Genomic DNA, 15,910 nt, shown 5'->3' with positions numbered 1-15,910 from the left:
AGATGGAAGTTCTCGCTATAATAGTTAAAAACTAGATAGTGTAAAGGGAATTTGCTGAAAATTTCAGTCAAATTGATCCACTATGAGCCGAGAACGAAGCGGGTGAAATTTTCGCATAGTCTCGGTCATCATTACTAAAATCATTAATATAAACAGCATAGTCTCGAGTATCCATTGTTTTGATTTAATTATCAATGGCCGTTAAGCGGCATATAGGAATCTAATCCAGCCAACATCGAAGGCTAGCCTTGATTAATGTCTAATTGATAATTTAGATAACATTTCAGGTCTAAAGAAAGAGAGAGAGAGAGAAATGGGGTTTAACGTCCACTCGACACAAACTAGGTCATTTCGGGACTAACAAATGGTTTAATTTTATTTCAATAATTCGCTTGCGCGTAGGGGTCTTTAGCAGTGGGAGGAAACCGGAGGACCCGGAGAAAACCCACGAGGTTGGACAGGCGACCCTACTCCTTGCCACGCACAACCGGGGATTCGAAATCACGCCAGTCGACTCAATGACAGACTTTATGATACAGCGCGCACACGCTAACCATTCAGCCATCCAACCCCCCCGCCTAAAGAAAGACTTGTAATAAGCAGTTTTGCTCTTGCATTAATGCTAAATGAATACAGATTTATCAATTATCTAATACGCTCAAAATATACATAATGTTGTAGTTATTACAAAATATTAGATTGTGGTTACTTTTTATTTATATTTGTCACTCTCAATAACACTTGCATATTTTTATACGCCTACATTTTTATGTGTACGTATATTGTCGTCGCTCCTGTCCGTCCGTCCGCAATTTGTTTGCGGACACTACAGGTCACAATTTCTGTCCGTCCACAATTTGTTTGTGGACATTCAACAAGGTCACAATTTTTATTCGATTTTGATGAAACTTGAAATATAGGCTTATCTCCCAGGGATTTCAGTTTCTTTCGATATTAGCATGCATTGGATCGTAACTTCATGGATTATGGCCCCTGATTGTACTTGTGGACACTCTAGAGGTCACAATTTTTATCCGACTTTGATGAAATTTGAAATATGTTTATAACCAAACGATCTTGGATCATTTCGATATTCGCGCATATCGGACCGTAACTTCCTGGATTATGCGCCCTAATTGGACGAAAATCGCGTTTTTAGCGTGTGGTCCCTCTAGATGTCACAATTTTATCCAATTAAAAAAAAAACGTTTTATTATATCACCGTTACACCATTATGATGGTTGAGTTCGAATTTCGTGAAAATCGGACCGAAACTGCCGGACAAAATAGCCCCTCCCTGTACGCAAATAGTGTTTAAAGTATGTAATATCAAGGTTGTGGACCATCTAGAGGTCACAAATTTTATCCAATTTTGATGAAACCTAAAACATGTGTTTATATCCCAAAGATCTCGGTTCTTTTCGATATTCGCGCATAATGGACCGTAACTTTCTGGATTATGGCCCCTGATTGTTGGAAAAAGTCGCGATTTTAGCTTGTTGACCCTCTACAGATCACAATTTTTATCCGATTTTAAAAATCGTTTAAGTATATCATCGTTACACCCTAATGGTGATTGAGTTTGAATTATTTCGTAACTGTCCGTCAAAAGGGCCGCTCCTTGAGCGCAAATTGTGTAAAAGTACGTAATACCGATGTGGACCAGCTAGAGGTCATATTTTTTGTTCGATTTTGATGAAACTTAATATATATGTTTATATCTCAAAGATCTCAGTTCCTTTGGATATTTGCACATATCAGAAGATAGATTCCTGGATTATGGCCCCTGATTGTACGAAAAATCACATTTTTAGCTCGTGGATCCTCTAGGGGACACAATTTTATCAGATTTTAAGAGGTCCACCTAAGTGAAGGTTGGGTAAGAAAGGGCTGCCCCTTCTACGCAAATAGTGTATGTAATACGAAGTTTGTAGGCTCTCTAGACGTCAAAATCTTTGTCTGGTTTTGATGAATCTTAAAATATATCTTTATATCCCAAACATCTCAGTCCCTTTCGATATTCGTGCATTTGAGACTATTAAAATAACTTCTTGGATTATGGTCCCTGATTGTACGAAAAATCGCGGTTTTTTTGTGTGTTTTTTAGCTTGTTTTCTATCTATCTCTTGCATGTGGGCGCATCTTGCCTGGCAACCGCTGGTTGGATATTGTTTATTTATCGCATCTGAGACATGGTAAAGAGTGTGTGGGGTGTATGGTGTATGGGGGTACAAATTACAGATGGATCCAATCAATCAAAGTCAGACAATATTTACAATTTAATGTTAATGGTAGAAATTGTTTCATTAATCTTAAAACGGACAAAGCATGAACTAAACATTGACTAACTTATAGGCGGGTGAAGATACTGTGTTTATAGGCGGTGGAACAGAATGTTTTTGCCGGATTCTGTTTAAAGAGTACCTGTTGGACTTCCAACCCAAAATTGTCGACTGGAAGCGTTCTGGGTTGTGAGTAATTAACATAGATCGTCTGCATCTGGGAAATCGTTCACTTTAGAGCATAAGAAAGAATAAGAATAAGAATAAGTTTATTGCAGTAATATAGGTCAGAGACCAAACGTTACAAGTTTGAATCAACTAGAAAATGATATGTACAATTATATTTTAAAAGGTGCGATTCAATTTCAAAATATCTGTATAAATAAAGTATAATTCTGTAGTTGCAATTGAGTAGGCTATATTTACAAACAATCAACTGGCACGGACATAATTATTTACAGCAATTTATATATGATACTTGGTGACCCTTTCTATATAATGGGAGATGGATATTAATATACAAGGATCGCTAGAATTTGACAGATTTAGGAAGTTACAACGACTGATATTTGCCAAATGTACACGTTCAAAACAAACATCTCTAATGTTCTTCGTTTCTATGCATTCAAACATAAAATGAAATAAATCTTCATCACATTGATGGCATAATGGACATAATGGAAAAGTAGTTTGATTCCGTCTATGCAAATTCAAACATGTTGGTAATAGATTTAGCCTAATTTTTGTAATATTTCTCCTGTGTTTTAATTGAATGTTCGATAATAAATAAGATTCCTGAACTAGATTTATTTTGAATTTGCAATAATCTGTTAAACTTTCGCTTTCTGATAATTTAGCTGACCATTCTTGTAAGTTTATATCTGATAATCGTAACTTAATTTGACTTATAAACATGTTAAAATTGCCGATCATTTCAGTTTCAAAAACATAACCAAATCCTAAGGAATATAACATAATTCTGACCTTTGTCACCCAACTAACCCTGCCGGCTTTGTCTAATTGTTTTAACATAATAAATACTTGTTTAGGATAACGATCTATGGGCATACGCAATAGTTTGCACCAATATTTAATACAACACAAAGTATAATATATGCTTAAACTGTGTCTTCCACATTCCCCAGAGCATATAAATATATGATAAGTAAATAGGAAAGTGGTACGAAAAAATCGGGAAAACTTATGTTCCTGGCAAGATTTCAACAAAATGTACCCTAAACCCAAATGTTTGTACGGTTTTAAGCCAAAATCCACTGAACATTCGAGCAACCCAGTAGTTCACATGCTTACAAAGTTTGGACGGCTAAGCAAATTTACTGTACAATATTGCATGGATCCACTGGGGGCAAAAGTCTTCCGAAAGACATCCACACTTTCTGACAATCTCCTATCGTTATGGGGTTTGGAAGGGACCGTCGTCCCCCAGAGCCACACCACTAAAGGCTATACACAAATAGAACCCTTTTTCATATAAATTTGTAAGAAATGAGTTTTGTGATTTATTTGGACGTTTAAAGGTAGATGCACGTTAATATGACAATGTTGATGCTTAAATTTTATTCCGCCGGTTCTACTCTACTAGGTCTAGTAGGATGACCTCCTTGTAAAATCTCCAATAGAAAATTGCCCCCAATAAACAGGATAACGGCGAGTATGGCGATTAAAATTGATATGAGAACAGCAATAACTGATGCTGACATAAATATCCATGGCTTAGGGTTAACACCATAATTATAATCCATAACGCAGATGGCAACATTTGATGATATATCTTCGTCAACCTTTAGATCCACATCATTGTCCTGGTTATCTGTAAACTCTTCGTCTACTATTCCATCACAATCATTATCCACGCCGTCGTTGATTCCCATTTTCAGGGTTGAATCACGCACACAAGAATCGTACAGACTTGTTAATCGTGTGGCACCATTATAAAGAAATCGCCTGTAACCCTGTTTCATCATCCTAGGTGCATATGACCACATGTGTTTTACTTCAGGAAGAAACGCAAGTCTGTCCTCCTTCTTAACGACCACAAAGAACCAGGGAGATGATATATCTAATACCGGATCTAGAAACATGCTTTGGAACAAAGTTAAATTACCAACACTAACAAAACAAGTTGATCCATATGGCGAGGAATAGGAACTGCACAGAAATTTGGGATATTGCTCTATAGGAACGCCGTTGGTCAAGATTGGTTTCTCGGTAACATCAAGTGAATCCCCATACCGTATATGGAAGACAACGTGTATCGATGACGTACTGTGTATAGTAAGATATTCGTCTGCTTCCACCGGGTAAGATAGCATTCCTGTGATAGTAGGATATAGAATGGTGCTGTTTTCTGTACTGATCTCTAATCCACGGATAATTTCACCTTTACCTGCAATGAAGGGGTATAAAGGTAATATATAAATTCAGATTTTTAAACGTGTCCTAAAATGCACGAATCTCAAAGCCCTTCTCCCGTAAAACATTTAAATTGGTTGGTTATTTTAAGATATGCGATAAGACTTAGTTGGGGGTAATAGATAATCATTTTGATATGAATATGATGGAATGAATATTTTTTTTAAAAAAGTTAAAACATGCCTGTTATTTTCAGTGTAACATTACTCATCCAGTCTTCAATGGGTAGTACAAAATTTCTTCCCCATGCAGAGTTGGGGAAACTTTGTTCTATTAATATCTGTTTATCCCAATGATCTCTATAGCTGCCAGTAACAACGACTATCTTAGCTGTAGAATCCACTTCACTCCCGGACAAATCACAAGCACAAGACAACATCAAAACATCGTTTCTGTTCAGGGTTACATGAATTATCTCCCCTGCATGATAATGCAGTTCATTATACTCCACAAAACCAGACAAATATGGCGCCATCGTAACTTCGAGTTTCGTATTAGCAATAGGTGCAGTTATGACAACAAATGTTCTATCCATTTCAGGTGGATACACTGTAATTATTTTATATGTGTTTTGTAGAGTGTTCAGAGGATACACCATGAAGTTATCGTGTTTATACTGTACATAAAACATAATGTCCTCCTTCGCTACAGCAATAATGGCGGCTGAAATAAGCAAACAGGTATAAAAACGTTTAAAGGCAAGATCAACGCCCAACCTTTCTTGAACCCTAATAATCATCAAAATAATAAATAAATGTAATCATGCATCATATTCAAAATATGCCTCGACTATGCTGCCCAAAGCAATTTTCACATTTGTTTAAGTATCTTGCTTGACTCCTTGAAACCGACTAGTGGATATTTTAGGGATCTTAAACGAATATATCTCAGCCATGCTAAGCATGTCTCAATGTTCTCAAACAATCTAAATCGAATATTATACAAAGTAACTATAGTCAAACCCTGTTCTGAAATAACCATATAATTACTTTACCTGATCTTGTAACTCTACCCATACTGAGTTGTTTACAAGGAAGGGGTGTTTGTGGAAACTCCTCACCCATGGACTGTATAAATTTTTTGTAGGTACCATACAATGTAACAACAGTACGAAATCTGGCACCATATTTCCATCTCACAACCCCATTTACTTGATTAAATTTATCACAAAATGGTGCGGGAAAAACAAAGTGTGTACCATGGGTATGATCTAGTGCTGTTGATAACAACAAAAAAAGAGAACAAAATTAACATACTGTAGTAATGTAAAATGTTTATTCAGAAAATCCAACGCAAAGTTTCGAGATGTTACATTTTCATTTTGAAATTTGGATAGAAATATGTGATTGAAATATGTAAATTAAATAACTAAAGTCGATAGTAGCGTTGCTAGGATTTTATTTGATTATAATGTCAAGTAGATCCATCACTCAAAAATACGTTTCGTTCCATGCATTCTTCCCTATATCTATGTAGCATTGTTCCATATGAAGTGTCTTTAAACAAAAAATGGAACATTATAAGGCCCATTTAAATGCTAGCAACATTATTATCAAATTCTTTTTTTTTATATAGAAGTAGAAAATGTCGGAAAGATCCACGTAATTGACACAGGTCAGGATATGAACTACTGATATATAAATGTGAACGTTTACCTGCCATGATATACACAGCGAACCAACAACCTACAAATATCACCCATTTTCCATCTACAAAAATAAATACATTATTTTATAATTGGTGTGTATTGGAATGTGCTAACACTAGTTTATAAATAAACATAAAGTGAGAGAAAAATGGGGTTTAACGTCCACTCGACTCAAACTAGGTCATTTCGGGACTAACATATGGTACAATTTATTTCAGTCATTCTGATAGGGGGCTTTAGCAGGGACTGGAGGACCCGGAGAAAACCCACGAGGTTTGGCGGATGCCCCTACTCCTTGTTACGTACAAGTGTGGCATCGAAACCATGGCATTTGACCCAATGACAGACCTTAGGATCTAAAGCGCGTGAGTTAGAACTGTAGACGAAACCCCCGACCCGCCCCTCAGGTATGCCTTACAACACAACCGCATTATATAACGAAACATGTTATCCATGAAAAACACATACGCGCTAGTAATTATGATTTTTTATCTGATGTATCATATCATAATTTTCTTTTTATATATAAGACCAATTGGAATCTCGCCAGTCCATGACGCACTTAAGTAAATTGGGATTTCTCTCATTGAAAGTGAATTATAAACAATCAATTAATCGATTATATTTAAAAAAAATATATATATATAATTGGTTGTCTAAAAAAAAACAATGTAGATGAAATAGAGAAGAACTATCTCAAATCACTGAATGCTCAATGGTTAGCAATGCATGTCAAATATCAAATTGTTGTTCTGTAAACTTCAATCAAACTTCAATCTTTACGAGCTTTAACAGCATTAATTGATCGATGATATCCGATTTAATAAATACAATTTCTGAATGAAGTCAGTCACTGGAGCGCAGAGTTGAGGTAAATAGTTTCAAATTTATATAATCTCACACAAGCGCAAATACAATTACAATATTCAAATCTAAATATAAATAAATTTAAAAAAAAACAAAAAAAAAACGTTATAAAATAGAGTAATTGAATATATTTTAGTTTGAATTTCATTTTTACTCAGACGTTTATATAATCTAAGAGGCGGCAAAACCTTGGGACCCTGGCGCAGATGCGTTAACCCATAGTAAACAATATCCGGCCACATAAAGCGGCCCAACGGTGAATTATTGGAAAATAAAGATTGTATCCCTTTTCACCGATCATCTTTGTAATCAAACTAATCAACGATTCGTAAATATGTGATCACCATCCGAATCTGGTTATCTATATTTTCATTTTCAAAACTGGCGATAAATATTGTTTGATTCATGGTTGAGTTAGTGAAGAATCTGGAACCCGATTTCAATTTTTGCAAGAAATAAAATTTATAGCGTTTAAATTCAAAACGAATCCGAATTTGGAATCACTTCAATCAGATACACCAATTAACACCTACGGGCAAGCTTTAAGAAAGTCGCGTTCTCGGCCTGATACGTCAACCAAATGGAAACTTTAAAGCGTCAGTGCACCGTTTGCATTTTTCGGCAGCTTAAATATTTGTTATTCAATAAGAATCATGTGACAAATATTTAGATAAATTGTGATCACATTTTAGGTCGTTTCACCAAGGTCAATTTTGGATGTTTTGCTTGAGGAAGCCGAGTGTTGCGAAAATTAAATTCATCATATATTGAACCATTTTAGGACTGATTTTCAAGCCCCCTCCCCACCCCGAGACTTAATAATACTAATTAAATATTTACTTTCTGGACATGACAATTGTAATAGCCTACTTGTATTAAACAGGATGACTTCAGCTTATCCAAAATACAATTGCTCGCAATGCGGATAGATCAACCTACCCCATGCTCATTTAATGAGCAACGTCCAGTCGTTCGGATAGTACGTAAAAACCGAGGTCCTATGTACACGTTGGCGTATACGTAAAAGGATCCTCGACAGTTTGAATTCGATATAAGAGTAGACTTCATAACGCCACTGTCCGGCAAATCTTCCCTCATAGCAAACTACTATTTTCTCGGTTGGTGCAGAACAGTAGGAAGTTAAACCCCAATTCATTTCATTTCATGTTTAGGCAACGGTAAATCTAGAAGGTTCGAGCGAGGCATCACTTATCTAGTACCTCACAAGAGGGGCTAGACTCTTTTAATGCTGATAAATTCACCGACAGTCTTAAACCTGTGTTGCAACTATCGTAGTCGTTGGTCTTTTTATAGATTTGCAATCATGACCAACCAGATCAAACCAAAAAGAATTCCTTAGAAAATAATTCGTAACGTGTTACAGACAATTTTACAGTCATGTTTACATAAGAAGTATAACATTTTACCTAATATCATGATTGGGGTATATAGAACTTGTCCTGCATTCGGATAATCCACCAACTTCTCCGTCTGGCATGTACATGGAATCCAACTGTCTCCTTAAAACACGGGTAATAGATTGCCTAGATTTACCCAATCCCTGGGATGTTTCGTTAGCTTTTCGTGATCATATCCATTTCTTTGTATACACGACCATATCACAGATTGAATTTCCTTGCTCCTCAAATCAATAACACCCATCAAATCAAGAAAGTTTCTGGCAAATGAATTTAATCTAGTTGTGATGTTTTTGGTGCACTAGCGGGATGACCTTTTAAGTAAAGGTCTCGACGAAACATGTTATTGGTAGACTTTATCCAATATGTAGACTTGTTTTAGAATAAAATCAATTCTAGTAGGCTGATTAAAGATTTTATCGCGTAACAATGAAGTAAGAATACTAGAAACAGGTTAAGATGGCGTCCATGAATGGTTGGTATTTTTTACACTTGGCCAGCGCACTAACAATTACATGTCCACAATCCAGTCAAAGAATTTTTAAATCTTTAAAGCTACAAACTCATCCGAAGTTACTATCATTAATTCCACAGGGCACGTTAGTTTGTTAAAGATACCAGAGATAAATACCCCAATTGGTACTGCTCTATTTTTATTTTTATTGTATTTTTTTTTAAACTGAATTCTAAGATATGGGATTAACCTTCCGGTATATATAATGGAGAGAGAGAGAAATGGGGTTTAACGTCCACTCGACACAAACTAGGTCATTTCGGGACTAACATATGGTTTAATTTGTTTCCAATAATTCACTTGCGCGTAGGGGTCTTTAGCAGTGGGAGGAAACCGGAATATATAATGGAAGAGTTTAAAAACATCCACGAAATTCCCGCCAAAAATTGCTTCCCCTGTGCTAGCTTTTCGAATCCAAAAAATAGTGCTCCTGTAAACTGAAAATAGTGATGTGTGTCGTACATATATATACACAAACAAGCTTCTATTTTGAAAAAAAAATAGGTGATAGTTACATTGTTTAAAATACATGTGACCATTTTTTTTTCTCCATCGTATGAGTAATCACATTCGGTTTTTGGTGCAATGTTTAGAATACGTGTGACAAGGTTTTACTGTGTATGATAATGTGTAATAATATTACGTAAAATACTTGTGACAAGTTTTAACAGTGTATGTGTAATAACAAATGGTGATGGTTACCTTATTTAGAATACCTGTGTCAAGTTTTAACAGCGTAATAACAATCAATACATAATATATCTACTGCTGTTGATAAAAAACCTGACATTTATAAATATTTAATTGTTTATAGAAAGATAAACTAATGAATGTATGTCTATAAATAGAAGTGACGCATTTAAATAATAGAAAAGGAAGTGTTGGTGTACCAGCTTGTAGGGTCGGATTACGACCAATGCAGGCCCTATATAAGCATTTAACAGATTTTGTTGCTCCGATATTATAAGCGTATATATAATTTCAAATATAAACAATAATAAACCATGAAATAAATTTGTATTTGCATTTACATATTTGTATTTGTCACCTAACAAAGCAGGTGGTGTCCCCGCCCCTACGATACTCTAAGCACGTGCTTATTCTGCTTAAAGGACAATATTGGTGCCAGTCATTATCACATATGTGATAGAACTGGTTAAACACGTTCCAAATATTATTTTATCACAGTGATCATTGTTACAATAGATACGTGATCAATGTTTTAACAATCGGAAGTGACGAACGCAAAAGGAAAACACGAGATACCCCTCTATATGGCCACAGATCACTAAAGATTTCCCCATTGACTCCAATGTTAATTCTCGTATCTTATACCGACTCTAACTTTTTCCCAAATTTTCGTTGGGTAAAACGCTTTCTACCACAGATGGAGCAACATGTGGCAACCTCTTGCCCAAAAGGACGTATGAGGTTCTTCATGAAAAACTTGAGATACACAAGCTGGAAGTAGAGACAGGTAACCATGCAATTTGTATTTTCAAATCCTTTTCTTCGATTCTACACCAAAAAAGTCAACAAAAAACGCCATGCAAAAGGCGGGAAAGGGAAAAGGGAGAGGAATACTAAAAACAGCTTTGGGTGACGGCGTAGGAATATTTGGTGATCTGTGTCCTATATAACTGACTGAAGTGACGCGTGATAACAGATACATGGGCGAATTTCTGCTCACTAATAATTCCTTCGAAGACCAAAAGTTGTTGTGTGAGACTGTGAAAGGATATCTGACAATTCATAAAAAAAATTGACTGTCACTAGATAAGAGAACATGAAAGAAAAATAGAAAAAGTCTGTGCATTACCATGTTTTTATAAGTATAGAATGAATAAACACACGTGAATGTACGGACTATTTCTATTTTTCTCGTGTTCTCTTATCTAATGACATTCAATTCAATGGAAAACTCGCATTATGATAATGGATCAAGCCCATAAACAATTCTTGCATTCTCCCTGTTGAAACTATATTTTTAGTTTTGGGACGTTACATGGATATTGTGCCAATTTACATTAAAGAGACAACGTGTTAGCAGGGTGTTTTTCTGGCTTCAAATGTTATATAAATTATGCCCATAATCAACTCCCTAGGCTATTGGATGGCTTAGAGTTTGAGTGAAGAACTATAACCTTTTGTTATAAAGGAAAACGGGGTACATACACAAGGTACTGCTTCAGATATCCGCTTATAAACCTGTAACGGTATATCTCTTTGATCTTTTGGGTATATTCTATGCCCGAAATAACTTGAGGTCTGAAAGTCGAGGGCGGCTTTGAATATATACAGGGGAATTTGGGGTTATTCTTCTGAAAGTTTTTCTTTAAACCTGTAACAGGTTATTCTTCCAGGGTAGGGTTTTTTTTCTCCATAAGAAAACATGGTCTAAGGTTTTTCTTATGGGAATTCTGGGATATTCTCATTTCGCGTACATGTAAACATAGACGGTTTATAAGCAAGATATAATCCTCGACTTCGGTTATGCTGGGGAAGAAAATCTTCAGAAAAAACCCTCGACAGAAAAACCTCGGCCTACCGGCCTCGGTTTTTCTTTATCTCGGGTTATTTTCTTTAGTCTTTCTTTCCCCAGCATAACCTCAGTCGCATGCTTTATCCTACACATATTGACTAGATACTGGATTCTGTCCACCACTAATGTCACCCGTAGTGCGCACGATGCAAAAAAGAGTTTGGAATACATATTCGGAAACCGCTCTGAAAAAAGAATTCATCAGAGGCTCGATTTACTTCAGTAAACCACTAATGAATTTCAACAAATCAAAGTTACAAATGTTTACTGATTGACCTGGTTGTAGCGGTTTTAAATATTTTTTCTTTTGTCGAAACACTTCGGACTGCTCGCTTTTTTTAAAAAAGATATCTATTATAGAATTCTATTGTGAATGTTTTAACCAGGTCTATCATATATGTACGGTCAATCAGATGAAAAAAAATACGGAGAAGCTCATGAGAAATTTATCTCAAGGTCACCATACACTAACTTATCGAATAGCTAGGCCAACACCGTACTTTATTTTATGTTACCGAATCGGCATGTCATGTGTCCCATTAATATCATTCGTTATTTTCATGCCTCCAAATGAATAGAAATGAAATGGGGTTTCACTTCCTACTGTTCTACCCCGACTGGGCTAATGAAGACGGGCATCCGCCATAATGTGCTATGAGGGAAATATTGCACTACGGCCTACTCTTATATCGAATTCCAACTGCCATGGGATCTTTTACGTGCACGTCAATGTTTATACAAATCCCATGCGAACGACTAAGCAGCTGCCTTTGCCAGGCCCTCCGTCCTGCACCACTAACAAGGGGAAACCACACCGGAAAATCCCAATAAAATTCCTTGGCCAACACCGGGAGCGAACCCGCGACCCCCAGGCTAGCGAGCCAGCGTCTTACTCACTTAGCCACCGTGGCTCCATCATGCCCTCATTAAAAGCATAAGGTTCATACTCTCATTAACTTCATAATCCCACCAACTTCATACACGGATTGGTATCATTTTTTAATATCATGATTCATTTCATGCTCTCTTTAAAGCTACATAACGCTAATTATATATGTAAAGGGAATATGCTGAAAATTTCAGTTAAATTAATTCACTCTGAGCCGAGAAAACAACATTTTAAACAATGTCTCCATTATCCATTTTTACCGTTAATCATCAACGGCCATTGAGCTGCAGATATGATTCAAATCTGTTAATAATCAGAGGACTCTGATGGCATCGTGAGTTGATTATTGTCTTGTCATGTTAATAAATGTCTAATTAATAGTTTATATAAATTTAAGGCCTAACGAAGGTCTGCAATAGGCAGATTTAGCCCTTGCATAATGTATATTTAATAAATTTTTATCTCATTTTTGTCCGTTTTAATTTTACACAGTTATATAACTTTTGGTCGTTTTGGATTAACGCCGCTTCGTCTATATCCCTTTTAAACAAGCCGTTGCCATCTTTGATGAGCCTCTAGTTAATTTCATTGAATCCGAGCCTGCAAATTATCTATCGTTGTAATAACAAAATTTTCTGAAAAATGTAAATGGTGTGTTTTTTTGTTTTTTTAAATCAATGAATCATTAATAAATGATATTAATAAGAGTATGAAGTTGGTGGGACTATGAAGTTAATGAGAGTATGAACCTAATGAATGGTTTTTTTTAATGAGGGCATGAAATAACGAATGATATTAATGGGAGCATGATGACCCGAATGTGCCGATCCCGTAACATAGAAAAGTACTTCGTTGGCATAGCTATCCAATAAATCAATGTAGGACGACCTTGAAATAAACTAGTTAGAACACTTTTTTTTCATGTGATTATCCTAATGGGCTTCTCCGTACCTTATAATTATAGCTAAAAGTGAAAAGTGACATTTTTATAAGGGAGGTAACTATTATTATGGTCGGCTACTGATCACCATTTGGCAACAGCTTACTAACGTTTTCCCAATTGACTTTAATGTTAATTTTCGTCTCTTAGACTGGCTCTAACTTTTTCTAAAATTTTCGATGGAAAGAACGCTTTCTACCACAGATGGAGCAACATGTTGCAACCTTTTGCTCAAAAGTACGTACAAGGTTCGCCATGGAAATAAACTTGCAATTTTCCGTCCTAGCCAACTTCTCAACTCTTTGTATCCTTCCGCCTCAAAATCATGAATATTCACCAAAACCTAACAGGAAATGTATTTTCAAACCCTTTCTTCGATTCTACACCCAAAAATCAACAAAAATCGCCATGCAAAAGGGTGAAGGGGAGACTAAAAATAACTTTCGCCCTTTCACGTAGGAATATTTGGTGAGCTATGTCCATTTATTTGACTGATGTCACTTTTCCCGACTGCAGAGGCGTGGCGGTGAAATATATATTGGGGGGGGGGGGGGGGGGTCCGCAACCCTAACCCCTAACCCTAACCCTTTTTTAAAACCCCTAAAAACTATAAACAAACACCATGTGGCCATGCTGTCTACACACGGTTACTTTTCACTTCACACAGGTTTCCAGGATGATTCTCTCTGTGTTTTATTTTAGCAATGTAAACCATATTTGGATATCTACAGGTTTTATACAGATAGAATCTTAACTAATCCTAATAATTGTTGTAAATAAATAGGAGTTTGGGCCTATTATGTAAATTTTAAAAAAAAAAAAAAAATTTTTTTTTTTGGGGGGGGGGAAGTATATTCAGACCCCCCCCCCCCCCCTAGAAAAACAATGGGGGGGGGGTCGGACCCCCCCCCGGACCCCGCCCCCCCCCCCATGTGTGACGCCCATGCCCGACTGTAAGGTTTTCCCAAATTTTCCTTGTGGGAATGCTTTCTTTCACTGGTGAGCTTTCCCTTTTAACGAGTTTTCCAGAAACCTTTGTGAGGTTGAGATGATAATATGATAAAACACAAAAGTTGAATGGAAATATGAAGCAACACAAAATACAACAAAAGTTTGTTAGCTACATTAACCCCTTGAATAAAAGGGTAAGCATACCACCCCGTAATTATCACTGTACATGTTGTTACTGCAACCATCATCTTAACTCTGATAATATCTTCACGCAAAAGGAGGAAAACTAATCGATGGGAGGTGGCGTGGCTTTTATATCAGTTGGGCGTTCGGCATGTCGATCATTTATTACACGTGGTCAAATCAACCTTCTGACCCTACCAACTTAAAATCATGACTATTCACCAAAACTTTGCAATAAATAGCAATTTAAAAAAAGAATCGTACATAGCTGTCTACTGTGTATCACTGATTAACAGAGTAACCTCCCTTACTACATTCATGGCGATCTACAAGTCAACCTATCCACCCAGCGTGAGGGAGAAGGGGTTGTGGGTGCTTTCGCGTCGCTGTTTTTTTCTTCTCCACTAGACTAAGTCGTTGGTGTGTGCTACAACACATTTTCTTTCTCATATTTTGTGGAACGCAAGGTTCGAGTGGCTTTCTGAATTAAGTCACTTTTACGTTTGAGTTAAGAACTTTGTTCAAAATTACACGCTGTAAATGTATACTAGTATCTACTGTACTGTGTGTAGTTTCCCCCATGTTCATTGGGATTTTCCGACGTGGTTTTCCCTTGTCAGTGGTGCTGGACGGAGGGTCTGACATGGACGAGGACCGAGGTCCCGTGTATAACATCCCTTGGCAGTTGGAATTCGATATAAGAGTATTGCATAGTACCGCTGCCCGAGCAAAATTTCCCTCATAGCACACGGTATGCCCTTCTTCATTAGCCCAGTCGAAGCAGAACAGGGGGGCGTTAAACCCCATGTCATTTCAGTTTCCTGTATTATATATTAGTATGAATCGATAGAGATGACGGTTTTGGGGAGGGGTATTTTAAAATAATTCATGTTGTATATTATAAGATGTGTTGCTTGTAGACCTATGCGACAAAACGTAGGGTTGCACGTTGACCCTTCGAAGCAAACATATTAGTTAACTTGAACATAACATGCTAGACTTGAAATTACCTCACCCCCACCCCCATACCACAATTGTATATGCATTTTATGCTTTTTTTTATAACTAAAGCAATTTATCTGTTATCTTACTACATAATGCTTTTTTTTTAAACTTCACCGAAAAGGAGAATTGGTGATATTTGTAAATACTGTTATCTTTATTTAAAACAAAAACAACTAATTTGCATGTTTTAGTTGTATGTGTCACTTTACACTTAAAGGGACTATTCCGATTTGAACAA

The 15,910-nt window shown here is 36.4% G+C and overlaps 1 protein-coding gene across 1 annotated transcript; it reads right to left on the bottom strand.

Moving 5' to 3' along the window:
* Positions 1–2,637: 2,637 nt before the first annotated feature.
* On the bottom strand, positions 2,638–8,818 carry LOC126824349 (uncharacterized). The gene is made up of 5 exons (XM_056101744.1): positions 8,658–8,818; positions 6,371–6,424; positions 5,710–5,931; positions 4,923–5,378; positions 2,638–4,683 (listed from the first exon to the last, which is right to left on the bottom strand). The coding sequence occupies exons 1-5, from the start codon at positions 8,665–8,667 to the stop codon at positions 3,860–3,862; spliced, it is 1,566 nt and encodes a 521-aa protein (XP_055957719.1). The 5' UTR covers positions 8,668–8,818; the 3' UTR covers positions 2,638–3,859.
* Between the last annotated feature and the right edge of the window lie 7,092 nt (positions 8,819–15,910).

This window comes from Patella vulgata, chromosome 6 (assembly GCF_932274485.2).
Source record: "Patella vulgata chromosome 6, xgPatVulg1.2, whole genome shotgun sequence".
Taxonomy (NCBI): domain Eukaryota; kingdom Metazoa; phylum Mollusca; class Gastropoda; family Patellidae; genus Patella; species Patella vulgata.
The sequence above is the reverse complement of the archived record's forward strand: the minus strand, read 5'-3'. Positions and strand labels throughout refer to the sequence as shown.

What these genes read in the sequence shown, in the direction of transcription:
- LOC126824349 (XM_056101744.1), bottom strand. An exon ending in CGCTGTGTATATCATGGCAG is followed by an intron (nt 5,932 to 6,370) that starts GTAAACGTTCAC and finishes TGTTATCAACAG; the next exon opens with CACTAGATCATACCCATGGT. An exon ending in GGGTAGAGTTACAAGATCAG is followed by an intron (nt 5,379 to 5,709) that starts GTAAAGTAATTA and finishes TGCTTATTTCAG; the next exon opens with CCGCCATTATTGCTGTAGCG.